Source organism: Nematolebias whitei, chromosome 20 (genome assembly GCF_014905685.2).
Source record: "Nematolebias whitei isolate Nwh7 chromosome 20, NemWhi1, whole genome shotgun sequence".
NCBI lineage: Eukaryota > Metazoa > Chordata > Actinopteri > Cyprinodontiformes > Rivulidae > Nematolebias > Nematolebias whitei.
Window position 1 is genome coordinate 12,014,798 of NC_056517.1, and position 15,192 is coordinate 12,029,989.

The 15,192-nt window shown below is 40.8% G+C and overlaps 1 protein-coding gene across 1 annotated transcript in view; it reads left to right on the top strand.

The window, feature by feature from the left end:
- The window catches only part of LOC119426842 (ATP-dependent 6-phosphofructokinase, platelet type), a 97,653-nt gene extending 93,851 nt beyond the window's left edge, over positions 1-3,802 (top strand). Inside the window, exons 8-10 of the mRNA XM_037694424.1 lie at positions 1,696-1,757; positions 3,275-3,386; positions 3,668-3,802. Of these exons, the coding sequence (XP_037550352.1) occupies positions 1,696-1,757; positions 3,275-3,386; positions 3,668-3,802 (309 nt within the window). The remainder of the gene's footprint in view (positions 1-1,695; positions 1,758-3,274; positions 3,387-3,667) is intronic.
- Positions 3,803-15,192: the final 11,390 nt, after the last annotated feature.

Below are 15,192 nucleotides of genomic sequence, written 5' to 3' on the forward strand. Positions count from 1 at the left end.
TACCACATGAGGTGCGAATGACAATAAAGAAACTCTGACTCTGACTCTGACTCTGACTCTGACCTGCTTGTCATTAGCTACGCGCCTCTCAAGTTAGCAAGCTAATGTTTAGATAACCTAGCATAGACTATTGCCTGGTAAAACATTATCCAGAACAATAAATTTAACGTAGAAGTAATTATATATATCTGTGTTAGTAACGTTATCTTTGTCATCCTCAATGAAATGCATTGTTTGTCTGAAATCTTTACTTCTCTACAAAGAAAAATAAACTCTTCTCCAGTCAATACTAATTAGACCTTCACCAAATGCGACTTTAAACAACTAACAGCGAGGGTGTTTCTTTGTTTAATTTATATTTATATAACACACTTTATAACTTTATGGTGACTAGTTGAGGATAGAAAATGTGAACACGCGTTAGGAACATTGTTTTTATGACCAGTGCCCCACTTGTAAATCTTCTGTGGGACTGCGTATAGTGTGGATCCGATTAGCTTAGCTTCATGGTTGCTAACAGCTGCGCTCAATAAACAACAACTCCACTCACTGTTTACTGAGATTCTTGGTGGTGGACAAAGATCAAAAAATTTCAGCCATTATATCGGTATCGGTGATAGCCAAGATTTCCATATCGGTCGGGCTCTAAACTAATTCAATAAATGATCATAGATTTAAATTAAATTGTTTTAAATAAGTAAATGAGCTGAAATCTTTCAAATATAATCCTGCTGAGTGAAATAAATCTCTTTTTATGGCAGAAATCTATCAGTCTGGCAAACATAAATGATAATATTTATTCTATTTTATATTGAACAAAGGACTACTTGTGCTATAATTTTAAAACAACACCTTTATGAATGCAGCACAGTTATATAAAAGCAAAGACACTTTCAATGTCAACTTTTATGAGTTTTATTACTGAAATCACATTTAGACTTGTGACCATCACACTGAGTGTTGTGTTTGAAAAGGATAATTTATGGACTTGTCACTAAAATTACTTATCAATTAAATTCTGTGATTGGGAATAAAAGGCAAACTAGACAAACAGGTTCAACAGAATCAATGCAAAAACTATTTTTTGCACGTTTAAATGTTTTCATATTTGATCATTTATTGAATGTAAATAAATCATCATTCTTGAATTTGTTGTCCTGTTTGCAGGACTGGTATGTACTGTATATATACTGGTATATACCACATGTACAGGTATAACTTAGACTTTGAAAGACAAAATATATTTCCTCTTGAAAAAAATGACAAGAAAATCTTATTGGAAAAGAAACGCTTCAATCAGAGGTTTGTGGTCTTCCAGTATGACCCTGACAGATGATTTAAGATTTTTACGACCAAACGTGACTCACGACAAGTATCGATATCAGTGGTTTTAGCTTGTGGGGCTAATCATAGTTGGACCGATCACTAGATAGAACAATTGGCGAATCCTACTTCTGGGTGCGAGCTTCGAGCTTTGACTTACGAGGTAATGAAGCGCAGTATGAATTTTGAGGTTCCCGTTGACTTTTATAACCTGCAACTCCACAACACTGATGTTCAAGTAAAATAAGAAACCTATAAATTATAAATTCATTCATTCTCTCCTCCCAACAGGCTTTAATTCCACATTCAGGCTTTATTGTCTGTTACAGCGCCACCTGCTGGTTAACATTACTCCTCTTTTCCTTCTCGCAGGCTAACGTTGAGCATCTGACAGAGAAAATGAAGACCAGCATTCAAAGAGGACTGGTGCTCAGGTCAGACACAAAACTGGACCTTTTTGTGATAATAAAAGCAAAACGGTGCAGTATTTGATTTATTTAGTATTTCAGTTTAAACGGCTTATATTAAACAGATCAGGGGTGCTCAGTACATTGATCATGGTCTGCTGGTGGATCTCAAAAGTATTCTGGGCAGATGGCATGTCATTAAAAATAAACGTCAGCCTATCATGTATCTATTAACTTTGTCACTTGATTGACAGACAGGGCAGCCAGTCTGGGGCCCCGAAACCTTCGGCCGCTCATTTACAGACAACATCCTCATTCTTTCTGAAACTGAAGGTTTCTGAATCCAGGTCTCTTGAGTGGAGATTTTTGGGGTAACCCCCCACAGAGGTGTGAAATGTATTTATTCAAATTTTTAAACCGTAAAAGATTAAAAGAAATCGGGCCTGGCTCAGCATTTTTGCTGTTGTACAGCAGGTTCCTGTTCTGCAGAACATTAAAAAAACACAGCTATCCAGCATCACATCACATTAATAGACACACAGACATACTACATTACAAAATAAATACAAGAATGGCAGCATTAATACGGCAGACACCCAACAGTAACGTAATAAATAACAACAGTTATAATAAATGTAAGAGTTATAATAAATAACAACAGTTATAACAAATATATCAAGTTATAATAAATAACAACAGTTATAATAAATGTAAGAGTTATAATAAATAACAACAGTTATAACAAATATATCAAGTTATAATAAATAACAACAGTTATAATAAATATATCAAGTTATAATAAATAACAACAGTTATAATAAATAACAACAGTTATAATAAATATATCAAGTTATAATAAATAACAACAGTTATAATAAATAACAACAGTTGTAATAATATAACAAGTTATAATAAATAACAACAGTTATAATAAATAACAACAGTTATAATAAATATATCAAGTTATAATAAATAACAACAGTTGTAATAATATAACAAGTTATAATAAATAACAACAGTTATAATATATAACAACAGTTATATATAACAACAGTTATAATAAATGGCAGGGAGCAGAGTGTTTTTGCGCTGCTCACCCTTTTTCAGCTTGTAGGAGCAAAACTAATCAAATCCAGGCTCCAAAGAGACGTGAGTGGATTCACCAGTTTGGACTAACTGTGGTCATGCAGACGCTGCATGCACGATGTGGGTTGCCAGATAAATTAAAAATGTCTTATTTGCACCCCTCCTTTTCTGTGCACATGTTCAACAAACACAACACACACATCATCATAGAATATCTTTACTCAACACATAAGACAGTTTAGATCAAAATACTATAATTTTAAAGACACAGTACTATAGTTCATCATTTCTTATCTGGCAACCCAACTGACATGGAAACTAGAGCGTTTTCATGTAAACCCACTCATTTTGTCTGGGCACCCCTGAAACAGATCGTGCAGGGATATGCTGACATTGTGCACTGCTGCTTTAAGTTGGTGTAAGTGTCCTTCTCCTAACACCTTGTTTCCTGTGTGTAGGAACGAGAACAGTAATGACAACTACACAACAGACTTCATCTATCAGCTGTACTCAGAAGAAGGGCGGGGAGTGTTTGACTGCAGGAAGAACGTGCTCGGACACATGCAGCAGGTACATTTGGATGGTTTCACCTTTTTCATGCATCGAAAAGCAAAGTAACGGACAAGCATCAAAACCAGTTCTCCATGTTGTGTTGTGAATATGCAAATCCCCTGTTGGCATCTTGTTGTCTTTGTTGTATTCTGTTTATGTCTCTCTGGAGTTAAAAGCAGACAAATATGGATCAAACAAGCTTTTAGTGATAGTGAGATAAATAAAGGGATGAAGAACCAAAGAAAAAAAACAAGGTAAAGCAAAAGAAAATGAGTGAAATTGTGTATTTGTTTTTAAAGGGAGGAGCTCCGTCCCCGTTCGACCGTAACTTTGGGACCAAGATCTCAGCCAAGGCGATTCAGTGGCTTTCTCAGAAGCTGCTGGAGTCTTACAGACGAGGTAAAGCTTCTCTGAACAGAATCATGGTACCATGAAGGATCCTGCAGAGACGTGGCTCAGATAAATCAGACCTGTGATGAAATCACTCCGATATTCTGACATGTTCTTGATCATAGATGTAGACCTTTATTAAGGAAAAACAAGACAAAGTTAAACACCTCTTTGTTTTTTATCTCTTGTTTTTGTCCTACACACGGATGACATAAGATGAAGGTAAATCTCTTTTATGAAGGCTTCCTGACCAACTTCATGTTTTTTCTTTAGCTCCATGCCCCCTGTGTGTCGTCTTGTGCTGGGTCTTGCAGACCTGCGCACATCCTGCAGGGCACAGCTGGAACTGTGTTTTATTTATCAGCAGCTGCCATGCGTTCCCATTTCCAGTTTCTGATTCATCTGAAAATCATTAGTCTCAAAATGAGTACCGTAATTGCCGGTCTATAGAGCGCACCTGAATTTAGCTTCTGAGAGATGTGCAGCTCTTGTTGTAGATCAAGAATCAACCACCAGATGGCGCTTTATAGACTTTATCTTACTGTTCAACACACACACAGAGTGAACCCCGCAGGGTGACACCTCCCCCACTCGTAGTTACTCTACTGATTGTCCCAACATAAAGTAATGCATAATGAACATGAACTAGACTAACTAGAACGGACTAATTACTAAAACAACAATGCTAAACAGCTAACTGAAATGATTAACGATGAACATAAATTTTACCCATAATCCCTCCCTGAGGCCATGTGACCAGCAGTCGACCACAATGAACCCATAAGTTAGTTTGATTGAGTCATAACTCGAGGACCCACCCCCCAAGAGAGATGTGTACTGGGCAGCTATGTGAGCCCCCGGGTGTGACGAGGCTAAATGTTTTTGGTGGCATGAAGCTCGTTAGCTCGTCCAAAAACAAACCAAACATCCATAAATTAGCCGCAGCGTTGTATAAGGGTTCAAAGCCTGTGAAAACTGTAGCTGCTGCAGACTGGAAAGTACAGCTGGATGCTGACCAGGCTTCTTGTCCAACGTTTGATTTAGTTTGTGATGCTTTAGTCATCTTTTAGTTGCAGCGATGCCTTCATCATCGTCATCATCTCTTTGTGTTGTGATTTTTGTTTCTTTAACTGTTAGATCATTCACCGCCCTGACAAAGTGAAGCCCTCACACAAACTCTTATCTGTTTGTCTTCATGCATGTCTGCGTGCTGATTCTTGTTTCCACCTGGAACTGAACGTTGTGTCTCCGCAGGCCGAGTGTTTGCCAACTCCGAGGACTCCTGCTGTCTCCTGGGGATGCGAGCCAGGGCTCTGGTCTTCCAGCCTGTTGTGCAGCTCAAGGAGGACACAGACTTTGTGTACGTTCATTTAGAGCTTTCAGCGTTCAAACATTTTAAAAGAGCTGGTAGATGTTGAGCTCTTTTTTAATTTTATTTAACAAACTCAGTCTGGAGAAATGGTTTAATTCTGACTGGACTGATGAGCAAATGGCTAGTTCAAGCGAGGTCTAAGTCAAGTAGAATAACTACAGTAGAACATAAGTTCACATTAACTGAATTAACAGATTTCATAAATCTACTCTGCATCAGTTATATATTTCGTAGTTATTTAGTCAATCTTTTTATGGATTTTTTTTTTTTTCCAGAACACTCACACAAAAAGAAAGAGGGAAACAAACATACAACAAAGTCCCCTCCCACAACAGATCAGCCACACAGACACGAACACGCAGGCATTGACTTATTTTCAACATGAGACATAAATGGATGCCAAATGTCCCAAAATGTCTCAACAGAATATCCTGACTCATGCTCAGGTAGAAAATCCAACAAAGTTCAGTCAGCTCCTCTGGACGCTTTGTTTTTGTTGAAACGTTTCGTCTTTCATCCAAAGCACTTCATCAGTCCGAGGAGCACCTTCTCATAGTGGTTCAAACCAGCTTTTGAACCACTTTGGCTACGACTGCCTCAAAAACGAGTCGGCGAGGGAGAGGGCGGACTCCAGAAACCATCTGAGCACCATCAGACTGGTTGACCCACTATGTGAAGGTGCTATTTATGAGACTGAGTTTGTTGTGGCTCCTCAGGCCGATGAAGTGTTTTTGATGAAAGACGAAATGTTTCGACAAAAAAGAATCTGTTCAGAGGACCTGACTTGAGTTTGTTGGATTTTTGACCTGGATTATTGAGCATGAACTTTGATGTTAGTTAAACAGAGTTCTGCATTTCTTTGCAACCAAGAATAATGGCTGCAGTAGCAGCTAGCTGTAGCACTTTTGATTGAGGCTTGGGCAGTTACTGCAGGATTTTCACAATATTTTTGCCAGAATATCTGCAATGCCAGACTCATGGTTTTGTAAATGTTCGTAAAATAAGCAGCTCTAAAGGCTGGAGTTTGTTTTTAAACATGTCAAAAACAGATTTTAAACCGTTTTTAAAAATCTTTCCATCTTAAAAGAAGTCCAGTCTTCAGGTTTTTATAGTGGTTTATGTCAACTATTCTTTGTAGACCTGTATGGTGCTGCTAATTTCACATTAAACGGCTAAATCAGCAGAAACATTAAGATATTCCTGTTTGAAGTACCTCGGGCTGCACAGGAAATGCTACAACCAGTTGCTACCGTTACCATTTGCAATTGTACTTCCATTGAATTCAATGGAAATGTTTGTTGTGTAAAATTGGACCCGTTTGTAAAAAGTTTATAAAATTGGATTGTCATTAGCAAATCATTCTGGTCTAAATTAAAATGTGTCTCCAGGCTGAGGCCTATCAAAGTGTTATCTATTACAGGTAAGATGTTTCTTCGTAACCCCTCCTCCATAGAACCCCACTTTATAGTGTTGGAACTGTTCCTTTAAATAACGAACATCATGAACACGATGCATAACTTTCTTCCTGCAGTCATCGGATTCCCAAAGAACAGTGGTGGCTGAAGCTGCGTCCTCTCATGAAGATCCTGGCCAAGTACAAGACGAGCTACGACGTGTCCGACTCGGGACAGGTGGAGCACGTCATCCACAGCCGACCCAAAGACTCGGACGCCTCCGTCGCCATGTGAAGGCTTCCCGCAGAAGTCCAGTCTGCGTGTGAGACTGAAAGTGCATGTGAGGTGTTAGTCCAGATGTTGTGACAGAGCTGCCGTCTCTGTTTGGCCCCCAGATTGTTCCATCTCCATGACTCATGAAGTTTAGCAGTGCTCCTGTTGTTTAAAAAGAAACGCACAGCGGTCTTGCCATGCACCTGCGTGTTCTTGTTGCCCTGGATGTTTAGTGTTGTTGTTTTTAAAAATTGCACTTTCTCTGTCTCCAGTTGCGTAGACAGGCTCCGATTGCAGAGCTGCACAAAGACCGAACAGTCACTTTATCTGCAGTGAAACCAGAGTCTGCCGAGCACGAGCGTGTGCCGTGTGCTGTGCTTTACACAGAGATCTAATATTTATATATTTAACATTGTTTATTTTGCTCGTAAACATAGATATATTAATTACTGTACTGTACGCCCGGCTGTACTTAGTAGTTGTTTTATTGCACCAGCCTAGATGTGAGACCAAGATTTCCACAGAATAAAACCAGACTTGAGAAGTGTAACGGACGTCTGTCATCTTATTTCACTTTAATCCATCTGTTTTTAACATTTGAAGAGAAGTGCATCATACACATGCTTTTACTTTGTCTTGTTATTTAATCAGAGTGAGTTAGCGCTTTGAATGGCTTTATAGGCCTGACGAGCTAATGGCTGGTCTGAAGTGGATTACTGTCAGCTCAAAATGGCCGCACTCTCAAAAATTAATAGCGGCCAATGCTAGTTTTATTCCTGTGGCCTTTAACTACCGTCAGTTTGCCAGTACTCTGATTTGGCTCCTCCTTCAGGGGTCACCACAGTGAACTAACTCACACAAACTCTTGACTTATTTTTACACCAGATGTTCTTCCTGACACAACCACAGACCACTGAGCTACCACACCCTCTGTGTGGAGCAGAGAGCTGCTGTCTAGGGTGCCTGGGGGAGCAGGTGGTGGGGGTTAACTTATCGGCTCAAGACAATTTAACAAAATTTCATACCATTGTATTTCAAGATGGACTGTTGCGTACATTGTTAATCACCCCAGCTCCAAGGTCACAAATCAAGGTCATATGTTGTAAAAAGTGTTTTTCTGTCAGGGCCATTGACAGGTATGCAGTACTTGTTACTAACTTTTCCACTGAAATCTACTTCTAAATGGATGAAAAAGCCATTCAGGCAGAAAATGCACGTTCCTGTTGGTTTGATGACTGACTACTGATAGGCGTGAACGTTCCCCCATACGGTCCTGAAAATGATGGTTTAATGCAGTCAGCAAAGGCTGGATTGTTCTCTTCAGGCCGAGGGTGAGGTTCTGCCTCAATTGGAGTTCAAGTATCTCTGGGTTTTGTTCACGACTGAGGTAAATGGTAAATGGACTGTACTTATATAGCGCCTTTCTGTCTTACTGAGACACTCGAAGCTCTTTACTATCTGTGTCCTCATTCATACATCACTACTGTGTTTTTACAAAGAACAATCGGAGATTTATCACATTCATACACTGATGGGGCACACATCAGAGGCCATAAGGGGTTCAGTGTCTTGCCCAGGGACACTTCAACATGTGACTGCTGGTGGAATCACACCCCCAACTCTTGCGTTGGAGGACGACTGCTCTGACCACTCAGCCGCCTGCTGGGAAGAATGGAGCGCGAGACTGACAGACGGATTGGTGCAGTATTGTGGACTCTACCGGTCCGTTGTGGTGAAGAGGGAACTGAGCTGTAAGGCAAAGCTCTCTGTTTACCGGTCGGTCTCCGTTCCTCCCCTCACCTATGATCATGAACTCTGGGTAGTGACTGAAAGAATGAGATCATGGATACAGGAGGCTGAAATGAGTTTCCTCTGCAGGATAACTGGACTCTCCCTTTAGTTGTTGAGCGTCCACACACTCACAAAGAGATTCTTGTTCAACAGAATCGCTCCCGCAAAGTTTACACTTTCTCTACATCAAGTTCTTTAGTATATGATGACAATTACTTTGTTTTATTGTCTTGCACAAACAATCCAGTGACCTTAAAGCTTAAAATTTTTCATTTTACTACAAATCTAAACCGTTTAACCAACTAACGTTTTGTTTTTTTTAATTCACGAGGGCCTGATCTCTGGTGTTGAGGCTTTAAACTAATTAGAAAATCAGATTTTTTTTATTCCCCATGCTCTCCATCTTTCAGATGTTTAAATTAAACCCAGTGAACAGGTATTTCCTGTAAATTTACATTTTAAAAGCAAAACGTTCAAAGCCAACGGAGAAAATGTAACATTTTCATCTGAAAATGTTTGGAGTTTCAAAACTAATAACCGTATGAACATTAGCAGCTTAACAACCGAAGTGTCACGCAAACACGATGACAGAAAAGAAGATTTAAAAGGTTTCAAATGACCACAAAGAGACAGAAAACTACAACGAACAAAGTAAAAATGGATCAAAGGGACTTTAAACAACTATAAAAAGCAAAGAAATACAAACTATGACGAGATGTTCGTAAAAACAAATTGAAAAGTGTGAAAATAATCATGAAATCATCAACGATGATGCATAAACCGACTTCAGTCGAGGGTGTTTTGATTTATTATGTATTAATTTATTCTTTACATTTCCCAAGGAAAGATACTTCTTGGTAAACAATAACAAAACATCAAGACGGTCACTTGAATTTTGTAGGTAAATTCAGATTTAGTTTTGCCTTTATGAAGAAAAAATTGTAAAAGTGTCAATTTGTCATGTAAAAAACACAATCACCAACTTGGCAGAGGATATTAGTAAGTATCTAACCAACCCAGATGGGTCAGGAGTCCAGCAGATGGCGGCAGAGCTCTGCCACGTCCTGGCTGTGGTCCGGTTCACTGGGTCCACGGTGACACGGATTCCCTCCATCACTCCCTGTCCACTTCTTCTCTTTACAATTCAGCGTATGGCGGCTTATTACGGAAATAAATTAACTGTGTGAAACCTCGTGCTGGTGCGCAAAACTGTGTGTTGCCTTAATTAAGGATTAATCTTATCATTTGAAAGAACATTTCAATTTCCCACGGGTGTATTAATTGTATATACGTGTACTTGGTCTTCGTTTTGGGGGGTAAATGGGCCTTTTTTTATATTCTGCGTTAACTGGGAGTAATTGCAGACATGTGGTCGGGTTGAGGCCGTCTCTTAGCGACAGCGGAGTGACGTGAAATGTAATTTGAAGAAAAAGCTACCTGAATCACCTTTACTCCCTACAGACTCCCCAGGAATAATTATTACCCCTAACTCCGACTGGTGTGGTTAATTTAGGTTCCCTCCCACAGCTCGGCACCAGAAGACGACTCGTTTCTTTTCGCTGCCAAGGTGTGTGTGTGGCTCCCGCGGTGTCTGCGTGGTTTGTCGTGGAGGCAGTTGTGCACTGCACGCTGCCTCTCTCTGAGCATGAAATTAGACAAATCCAATAATTTGGGTTGATTTAAGAATGCAAAGGGAAAGCGTGGGGTCATATGCACATAGGTAATCAATACTAATTACCATTTCATTTCTCTGCCCCCACTTTCTTCTCTACAATCACACGTGAGTCTGATCTCGCCGGACTGATTAAAGGTTGCAAATGAAGCCTCCGCACCTCCTGATTCTCATCAAAGGCCAACCACTCGCTCTGTAACTTTGTCTTCATTTAATTCTTTGTTGTCTTCAGACAAGGCCCCAATTATAAGCTCGCAGTGAATCTCCAAAATAGCTTGTGCACATTGACCTTTTCAGATTAAACGTGCATTCTATACCTCTGCCCAGCACTCTAATTTCACTCCTAATGAACCGCAGTGGTTGGAATTTCTTCGGCTGTAATAAGGAGTTGGGAGCAGCGGTGCTAAAGTGGATCACTGTGAAGGTAGCCTGTCAGCGACAGCAACAAGGGCCAATGCATCCCAGACGCCTGGGACTGAAAAAAGGACTATTTTTGTTTCCTTGGATGAATCGCATCTCAGGATGGATATTATGAATTTATCCAGAAATGAAGGACTTATTATAGAAATGCATACCACTCGTTTCTGTGCCCGAGTTTTAAATGAAGATCATCTTATGTTGAGAAATGTGCAATCTTACACAACAATCTAACAAGGTCAGGTCATCTGGACTGATTCTTCTTTGTTGCAACGTTTCATCTTTTATCCAAAAGACTGAAACCCTGCAAGAAAACAGTTTTATAAAAATAAAACAACTCCTTGCCATAGTGGACCAACAGTTTGCCGCTGACAGCCAGAACTAGTTGTTCACATACAAAAGGAGGACCACTAGCGTAACAACTGATCGTTAGAGCCCCAGCAACAGGTCGTCAGTATCCTGATGGCCGCTGGCTATTCACAAGGGGCTGAGTGACAACAGCTCTGTAAGAGGGTGGACTCAAACTCTCAAAGTGGTTTTTGGTATTTGACTCTCAGCTACTACCACATATTCAACCTTTATTCATACAGGTTAATCCCACTGAGGCTCGGGGACTCATTTACAAGAGAGACCTGAATTTTAACAAAGAGTGATGACGACAGTGGACAACAACAGACAACTGTAAAGGATGAAGACATTTTTTAACAAGTGAAAATAAAATGGTAATTAAAAGGAAAAGTACAAAAAAAACAGTTATAGTATAAGGCAGTGTATAAAACTAAAAACAGGAACATGTCTGCATTAGTTTTTGCCAGGAACTTGGATGTTTAAAGCCACTTAGAGGTCAAGGCCGAGAGCTTCAGATCTTTTTTCAAGATATTCCAGGAAACGGGAGCAGAGTAGGAGAAGCTCTTTTGCCTAGTTCAGTCCTCACTGAGGGAACACTGCAGGTAATAAGTCCTGAGAGCGCACGCTGTAGCTGCACTCACGCAGAGACATGTAGGAGGAGATGTATGAAGGCAGCAGACCAAGAAGTGATTTAAAAATGAAAATGTACCAGTGAGAGAGTCTGTGGGAAGTTAATGATGACCAGTTAACCAGTGAATACAGGGTGCAGTGATGGGTACAGTATACATAAAATATACATATTTATATACATAAAAACATCAATATGTGTAAAATGACCAAGTTGTGGTTATATTTGTGTTGACTAATGTCACTTGTGATGGTCTTCTTGAACTGGACATACTCTAAATATTGATCAGTCGCAGATGAAAAGCCAATGATTCATTTCTGAAAGTTTAGAACAAGTGAGTAGCAAGTTGTCCATCTGGCCTAACACCATTGACTGTCCTGCATGATGACTGATGGTTTTGGATGGATGGATGGATGGATGACGTGGATATGGGCACCAGTGACCCCAGTGATAAATTGTATGTCTGTGTTTTGCATGTTAGAAGCTGGTTTCTTGGAATTCAGCAGGAGGCTGGCTTGAAACGCATCAATGACGGATATTTATGGGACAGATCGGGGCTGGCAGGCCGCAGACTGATGAAGTCTTTCAGATGAAAGACAAAACATTTCTCCCTTAAAGAAACTTGTCCAGACGACATAATTTAAACTTTTTTGTGATTTAAAATAAATCCATACAGTGGTTCATGAGACACTTTGCTAACAGGGACAGAGGGTTGACTTAACATGTATCCCAAAGTTTTTAAAAACAGATCTACAATGAGCAGAATTTGCAGTATGTGTTGGGAATGATGCTCGTCTACCACCACACCAGATTTTAGCACATTGTATAATTGACTGAATTATAATGTTTGTTTTGGCTGGTGTCAGTTGGCTAAAGTGGCTATTTTGATTTGGTTAGGCTCCAAAAGTTAATCAGCTGTAGATATACAGCCGATGATTATTTCCTGAACGTTTCATTCGAATATGTTCAATGTGCCAGGAAACATTTTATCAACAGACGGATAAATGTGTCTCCAAATACTGAATCTAGGATCTAATTAAATCTGTTAATGATCAAAATATCTACTGGGGATCATTTACAGTTACTACCATATCACATTTTAAGCCATTTTATGTAAAATTGACATAGCTGTATGCATTTTTGTAATTTTTTTAAGGTTAGTTGGTTGTGGCAGCCATCTTGAATCAGCTTGACCCTAAATTTCAATCAGTAATAAGCCTAGATGTGAATCCATCCATCATCTGTACCTGCTCACTGGTTCCCATATCCACGTTGTCGTGCGAGGGACGGGGGACACCCTGGACAGGTTTCCAGTCCATCACAGGGATAACAAAAAGAAAAATGAGACAACCATCACACCTGGGGACAATTTAGAGTTACCAGTCAGCCCAACATGCATGTTTTTAGTCTGTGGAAGGAAATCGGAGTACCTGGAGAAACATGCAAACTCCACGCAGAAAGGCCCCTGGCCGGGATTTGAACTGGTGACCTTCTTTCTGAGAGGCAACAGCCCCTAGACGTAAATCCATTGATTATTTTCTGCAGGTTTTCTTAAAACTCATCAAGTGGTTCCTGAGATATTTTGCTAACAGACAGACAAATACATAACAACAGCCTTACCCACCTTTCGTCATCAGCCCATGTTGCTGCAGCGTGAGGATACCATACCATACCATACCAATTTATTTATAAAGGATGCACAGAACAGCAGCAGTAGATGTTTCTGATATGAGCTGGCTGCATTGAAACATCCACTGCCTGGTGCTGGCTGACAAACAAACAAGCGTGAATTATGAGGACCCTGTTTTCAGACACGGGACAGGGCGGAGGGGGGGGATTTGATCCAGCCCCTGACCACACGAGAGAAGCTTAGACTTAAATCAACCCGCTGAGTCGCTCTCCAATTTAGGTCCCCCAAAAATCCAGCAAACAAGGAGCTCAGAAACGCTCATCTGAGAATCTGCTGTTGACAATTAGGACGCCCACACAGGCGTGGAGAGCTCACAACTCCATCAGCCTCCACGCCGTTCCCCCTATCTGTCCACCGAGCCTTAACTTGCTTATTAGTACGAGTCCACCATACTTTGTTAGGGAGGCGATTAGAGAAATCTACATGAAAAGGCAATTCCCCTCCTCCCCCCTCAACTCTCTCACACCTCATTGACATCAGACACATCTGAAGAATAGTATTTACGCCCTAATGAAATTTGCTCTGCACCATTTCGGATGTTAATCTTTGGATGGAAGTGACTTTCGTCTTTATTTACTCGTTTCTGTGTGACAAATGGTCCGGGTTGGCAAAAAAATGACACTGGAGCTGGTTTCGCTTCCCCTCACCACCCCAACCCTCCACCCCTGTTTAACCAAAGGCTGGCAGTCAGCTTAGAGACTGCAGCTCCACTTTGATGTATTGGAGTTAATATCTTCCTGACATTTCTCAGGACAGATTTTCATCACCGGATTCATCTGTACTTTTGGGGCCGTGTGATAAATGAGTCGGGACATTCATTTTCCTCTCCTCCGTTGCGTCTGTAGCTGTGCACGCGAGTGCGCGTGTGCAGACGCCGGGCCTATCGAGATGCAGGGGGTGTAAATCTTTGCATGTGTAGCCACGGCGCGCCTGGTATAAGCGAGCTTGTGACACAAAATAGACGGCAGCATTAATGGAAGTGACATTAATTTGACAGAGCGCTCACTAACATGCGAAGTCACTCGCAGTTCATAAGAATAATATTAACTCGGCATTAACATGCATGGTTGTCTGGTGCACCAGATGCCGAGCGTTTTGGAGAGCGGGTGCTGCAGCCTGTCTTTCTGGGCTATGATTAGATGACGCCTAGAATATGCACAGAGACGAGCCTCTTTCCTACTGCGTTTATTGTCGGGGTGCTTACACTCTAGAAGTCATGCAGGGAGACTCCACAAGGCTTCCTGAGCAGGCAACAAGATGGTGGGTGTGGAGGACTGCAGCTGGTGTAGGCCCCATCCACAGGGACATATTTGTGAATATGTGGAATTATTGTTTCATCCTTACATCCACACAAAAATGGTGTTCCAGGAGCTCCTGGATTGTGTGTGAAAAAAGCCTTAAACTCTGCGCTTGAACTTTCATGAAGTCCAAAACACAAATCCTCTAAAAGTATGATGTCGTAGATCCACTTCTAACCCAAGACTCCAAAAGTGAGAACAACAAAGCAAAAATGACAGATTACACACATTCATACGTGCATAGCCTTCGTGTTCTGTGTCACTTGGATCCAAAGGACAATTATGTTAAAGAATGTCTCTCAGTGGGCTGCAGCTAGCTGGAGCACTGACGAGGGACGCTCCTGTCTTCACAGAGTCTTGAGACTTTTGTAGAGTCGCAAGTAAGTCACGGAGGAGTGCAGCTCTGTCACGAGTTCAGACCAGCTATACATCCATCTGTCTGTTCAACAGTCCATCCATCCATCCATCCATCTTCTCATCCATCCATTTGTCTATTCAACAGTCCATTCATCCATTCATCCATCCATTTGTCTATTCAACAGTCCATCCAT